The sequence below is a fragment of the Mastomys coucha genome, unplaced genomic scaffold (assembly GCF_008632895.1).
Source record: "Mastomys coucha isolate ucsf_1 unplaced genomic scaffold, UCSF_Mcou_1 pScaffold1, whole genome shotgun sequence".
NCBI lineage: Eukaryota > Metazoa > Chordata > Mammalia > Rodentia > Muridae > Mastomys > Mastomys coucha.
The window spans coordinates 79,604,675-79,610,674 of record NW_022196891.1 but is presented as its reverse complement, the minus strand read 5'-3'; the positions used below and the strand labels follow the sequence as shown (position 1 = coordinate 79,610,674).

At 50.1% G+C, this 6,000-nt stretch overlaps 1 protein-coding gene across 1 annotated transcript in view; it reads right to left on the bottom strand.

The window, feature by feature from the left end:
- Capn8 (calpain 8) overlaps positions 1 to 6,000 on the bottom strand; it is a 68,855-nt gene that overhangs the window by 7,666 nt on the left and 55,189 nt on the right. Inside the window, 3 exon segments of the mRNA XM_031342985.1 lie at positions 11 to 75; positions 1,513 to 1,570; positions 3,708 to 3,776. Of these exon segments, the coding sequence (XP_031198845.1) occupies positions 11 to 75; positions 1,513 to 1,570; positions 3,708 to 3,776 (192 nt within the window).

Below are 6,000 nucleotides of genomic sequence, written 5' to 3'. Positions count from 1 at the left end.
TAAAGGATACATCCAGCAGGCCGATCATTTCTCTGCAAGTGTTGATGCTGAATCCGTCAAATTTCATGTCTGTTCCTAAATATTTAAAAAGAGAAGAAGGTGGGAGTCGGGAGTGTTTAAAGACCAGGAAAGTAAATAACCTAGACAGTAGGAGAACATCAGAGAGAGAGAGAGCAGTTTCCATGGAAAAGGTGAGGGCATCATGGGTGGTGTGGGACAGATAGCCCCCACCCCTGGGACCTTGGGATGTAGTACTGATAAGCCCTGGCATTGTGCTTCAAGCCGTGGACCTCCGATTTGGTACCCACAGATTAATGTTTGTAAGCTTTGGCTTCCTGCATCACATAATGATGCTGCTTGCCACCAAGAACTGGTTGAGCATTGCGGTGAGGTAAGAGAAGCGTTGTTACCAGGATATGGGTGCAAGCCCATCCTCCACTCCATCCTACCCTCCATCCTCACTTGGGCACCTGAGGGATCTCCCCATCACTATACAATCTACCCTTAAGAATAATTCTACTTGGCATCATTTATCATTTATCATCATCATCTCCATTTTATAACCAGGGACCCTGATGTCCAGAGAGCTTATATAGTTTGCTCAAAACCATTGACCTGTAAGGGAACAGAGTTGGGATTTGAACACGGTCCACCTGGCTCCAGGGTCACAACACACAGTGGCCCAATGGAGTAGCCATTGTTAACTCACGGGCATCTCTCTGGGGCTCCAGGCATCTCTCTCTGCTCTCTGCCTTCACCTGTTAGAGACCGAGTAGTCCTCTCCTCCACTCTGTTCAGAGCCGCAGAAGGAGCAACAGCAGAGAAGCGTGTGGAAGAGCTCTCCTCAGCTAGGGCAGAGCTCTGAGCCCCAGGACGCTGCTCAGGCCCACGCCTGTCTCTGGGCTACTTGAGAGCCTATCACCCAACCAGCTGAAGGACTTAACCCTGGACATGCCTGGACCAGGATAGGAGGTGGCTGAGTCCATGTTGGGTTCCAACTGCTCAGAGGCAGGCAATGGCAGTGCAACTGCCCTCCTTGGGAGACGGTTTGACACTTGGGCGGTCCCCAAGGCTTGCAGAATTCTGAAGCTTTGAACAACTGAGTACTGGCAAGAACAATCAGAATCACCCTCCTACCTGTACCCCCAAAGAAGCACTGTAGGGGATCTTCGGGCAGCATTAATTTTGTAGGAAAAGTGTCACATAAATCAAACACAGACCAGCTTTCTTTTGCTAAGGGCTTACAAATAATTGCATTTGATGTCAAGATTCTTGGTCCTTCAGAGTCTGGTGGTTTACAAGTGTGGGTCTCACCTCTCCCAATGCCATCTCCTTCCCAGCCTCTCCTACCTGCCACATGCCACCTCATTGCACAGAGTAGGGATCGCCAAAGGTCAGAGGCAACCTTGATCCCTCCTCTCTATCTCCTGGCTAATTTCTGACCCTCTCTCAGCCTCACCCAGCACCTCTTTTGGATGCCCATGGACTTTCTGGCCCCAGGGGAGAACTCACGTTTAGAAAGCACTCCATTCAGGACCCTCTTGAGCTGATGAGCACGGATCTCAGAATCCTAGAAAGAGCCCAGATGTGAAACATGTCAGAACCAACAAGCTGTTTCATGGCATCCAGTTTGAGCTCCCTCCCCAGCCAGACTCCAGGTCCTCCACCCCTGTGATTCTTCAAAGCATATAATGTCTTTAGAAGCTCAACGTCTCCGTTTCCTCTGAGGTCCAGCATCCTGGCAGGTCACAAGAGGGTTAGTAGGGAAGAGGAGACGTGGATGGTCCAAGCTTGGTGCCTAACTCCACAAAAGGCTGCCAGCCCTGTGTTTCATGGGCTTGCTTATATGGCAAGTAGTAATGGTGGGAATTCACACTGATGTCCCATACACCCTACGTGCAGCACTGTTAAATCTTTAACAAGCTGCATCCACATTACAGTCAAGGAGCTGTGACTGTAGAAATTGCTAGTCAATATACACACACACACAAACACACACACACACACACACACACCAACCACAATGTCATGTATCATTGAACTATAATGATTTGGGGTTCACAGACACCAATGTGGGCTGCCATTTTGTGCAGGAACACATTCTAGGCTGGGACTCAGACCCATGGACTGAAGCCGCCCATGTGTGTTTGATGTGAACTCTGAACCAGAGAGAAAATGCATGCTTTAGCTCCCAGATGGAAGACAGGACCCAAGCAGGAAGAGGAACAAGGGGGGTGGTAGATGCAATGGGCTGTGAAACGGGTTCTGGACTCTGCCCATCGTCTGTACTTTGACCTCCTATACTCCCCTGGACAGGCCCTAGCTTTGGAAAGGTGAGACTAAAACCTCCCAAAGCTGTGTCTCCCGATGGCCTCCCGTGGCACACCGGCGGCCTCTCTGAGAAGCCTCTGCGTAGAATGACTCAGCGGTCTCCCAGAAAAGAAACGGGATGCTCAGAGTCCATACTGGGCCTTGGCTGTAACCTTCATGAGGACGTGTGGCCTTGGACCAGCTTCTAAACCCTCTGTCACTCTTCCAGCAAGAGGGTGGATGGGAACTTGTATTCAGGCCCTTTCCCAGTCGCAAGAGAGAAGAGTCAAGCTTGGGGGAAAAAAAAATCAGTGTTTCTCCTCTGGTGTTTTGAATGGACTAAATAAAACATGCCCTTTGGGCAGCTGAGGAGACAAGCCTCTTTTGGGAAAAATCCTGGCCTGAGCAACTGGGGAAGTGGATTGATGCATTCTGTGCTTGTAGGTTTGCTCTGCTTTGGTGCAAAGGTTTCTTTTCTGGTATAATTTATGTTTTCCCATTCTTCCCCACCCCTCTCTCTCTGACAGAGGATTCACCACATATTCCAGGCCGTCCTCAAACTCCCAGATTATGCAATCTTCCAGCCTTAGCCTCTCATTTACGTGGGATGACAGACCACTGTGCTAGGCTTCCACTCCATTCTTAAGTCTAGAAGGTCTGTTGGCGCTTCAATGGGGTAGGACGTGCCGGTAAGGCAGAAACTGTTTCTTGGGATCTTTTTAGCACTTCATGACCCATCAAGGGTCCTTAATCACTATGGGACCAGTGGGGACACACTGAATCTTGGGTGGGCTCAGACTTATGACCTCTAAAAGACGGGGAAAAAAATGAGCCCTGGACAGTTGAGCAGAGGGAGAAACGATGGGAGACAGCTGTGCATACCCTGATCACAGTCACAGTCATACACACACCCAAAAGAGTCTCCGATTCCACAGGGTGAGCGCTGCTGGTCTCCCAAGTCAGTGGGCTGTGTCTGTAATCCCTGGGCAGGTTAACTGAGTGGCCTCCTGCTGCCGTCGGTCAATTCTCCCTCTAAAGGCTATTGATTTAGAGAGGTCACACTGCCCTGGCTTTCCACTCAGAGGCCCTGTCTGAAGGGACCAATTTACAAACCGAAAGGCTTTTGGCAAGATCCAGAGACTGGGCTCTTCCATTTTCTCAAGTCAGTCAACGCAGGAAGAAAAGTGGCCCCTGGGCAATAGTTATTCTCTCTCTCCCAGAAACACAGCGAAAGCCTGCTGGCTTCTGTCAGGATGAAGTGACAAGTGACAGATATAGACTAGGGACCCAGAGTAGGCAGCTTTGCCCTCCTGCCCTCCTGTAGACCCGAGGGAGTGCAGGCAAGCATGATCGGAGCCTTTCGCTGCCCAGCTGAGAGGCGCCCGCCCTCCACTCACCTTGTCCACAAACTCCTCAAACAGGCTCCGGAAACGCTCCTCCTCCTTATCCATGTCACAGGGCTGTGGCTGAAAGGGAGGGTACCGATGAAGTTAAAATAGGAATTGTGGCGTGAACTATGGAGAATCCCAACCGTATATTTGGTGAGCCTGTACTGGAGCAGGCTTTGGGCTATGCGGCAACCTATGGGGTTATGAAAATGTCCCTCGTAGTCTCAGGCACTTGAGCTTTTGTTTCCTAGTTGATGGCACTGTCTGGGGAGGCTCAGGAGGTGTGGCCTTGGTGGAAGGAGTATGTCACTGGAGGTGGACTTGGATATGAACACCCTCATTCCCTGTGTGCTTTGATGTGCATTTAAAGGTATGCGCTCTCAGCTTCCTGCTGCAATGCCTGTTATTTGACGCAATGCCTCCCTACTGTGATGGACTGTATCCTCTTGAACCTTGAACCGGGAGCCAAAATAAATCATCTGTAAGATGCCTTGGTTGCAGTGGTCTATTATAGCGGCAGAAAAGTAACCAAGACAGATGGCAAGGGAAGAGCCACGTAGAGGGCTGGCAGTCCGGCAGAGTGCCATGCCAGAACCAGAGCTCCTCTCTGAGTTCTACAACCCCACACTTTTTTTGTTTGTTTTTTTTGTTTGTTTTTGTTTTTGTTTTTTCAAGATGGGGTTTCTCTGGATAGCCCCGAACTCACTCTGTAGACCAGGCTGGCCTCGAACTCAGAAATCCGCCTGTCTCTGCCTCCGAAGTGTTGGGATTAAAGTCATGCGCTACCACTGCCCAGCCTTTTAAGACTTATTTTAATGTTAATTATCTATATGTGAGAGGAGGGGTGTGTGCATATGAGTGCTGGTGCCCATCGAGGCCAGAGGTGTTGGATATCCAAGAGTTGGAGTTACAGGCAGTTGTGAGCTACCCTACCTGGGTGCTGGGAGCCACACTTGGGTCCTCTGCAAGAGCAGTGCCCTCTCAGCAGATAAACCATCATCTTTCCAGGCCCCTGCACCTTGAATGCTTGGTTTCAACCCTGAATCACTTTCAGAGAACAAGACAGACACAGGGCAATCTCAGGGTGGGCATGGGGAATGTCCGAGGACTTTGCCAGCAACCTCATAGGAATCGGAACTCTGGAAATCATCTAAAAATGTGCAGATGTTTATATGTGTTTTCCTAGCTCTCACAGAGGGAAGGGAGGCAGACAGGCAGACAGACAGACAGACAGACAGACAGACAGACAGACAGACAGACAGAGACACAGAGAGAGAGAGGTTAAGGGGCAGAGCCTAGTAGAGATAATGGGATTGGAACTGAACTACAGATGGGCTGCTAACTGGAGCCTGTCTGCATGCTGAGCATCCACTTTCTAATGCTAATATGAAACTACCTAGGGCTGTTTGGTGGGTCATTTTGAAATCAGATGAGAGCTAATGCATGCCAGCCCTTTAAAAATTACAAACCATTCAATGAACGAATGCCTTTGACCAAATACATTCAAAATGGTCTTGCGCTGTCATCGCTGTCATCGAAAGGAAGAGTGAAAAGGAGAAAGCTTCCTAGCTAGCCTGAAGAGTTTCCAGGAACCAAAGCCATCGCTAGGAGCTGTACGCAAAGCCCGGGATCGCCCACTGGTGCTGCTAGGAGGTGTAGGCAAAGCCCGGGATCGCCCACTGATGCTGTAATTGTAAGTTACGGTTGTAGGAGTGGTATTCTCCTTCCTTCCTGCCTGTGAGGCACACTAAAGGAATTATCTCACTTAGTGGGACCCTGCTGTGAGGTCGTCTCATTACTATATGCTATTCATAGATGGGGGGAGGGGGGACAAAAGGATTAAGTAACATCACAGAAAGAAGAGACCAGAGGGATAGTAAGAGCCAGAGGTGAGGAGGATTGCCGCAAAGTGGTGTCTTCTAGACACGAGAAGACTAATACACTCATGACCTCACAGTACCTATACTGTGGTTACCTAGACAAACCTGCACGAGATGGAGCGAGTGCAGTGTGAGGCACGTGAGGCCCTTCCCTGACTGAGGAGCTTTGGACAAGTGATGGCTGCTGACTGGGGGGAGGGGTGGTTTTCTTCAGCTGTGCAGCCATGGTAGATTGCTCATGCTCTAATGAATGGCCTTGCTCCCATCTTGTATGGGCAGCACTGATTGTACTCAATGAGTTATGAAGGATGGGAGGAGAAGGGGAGGAAGAGTGGGAGGAGTGGGAGAAGGGGGAGGAGTGGGAGGAGAAGGGGAGGAGTGGGAGGAGAAGGGGAGGAGTGGGAGGAGAAGGGGAGGAGTGG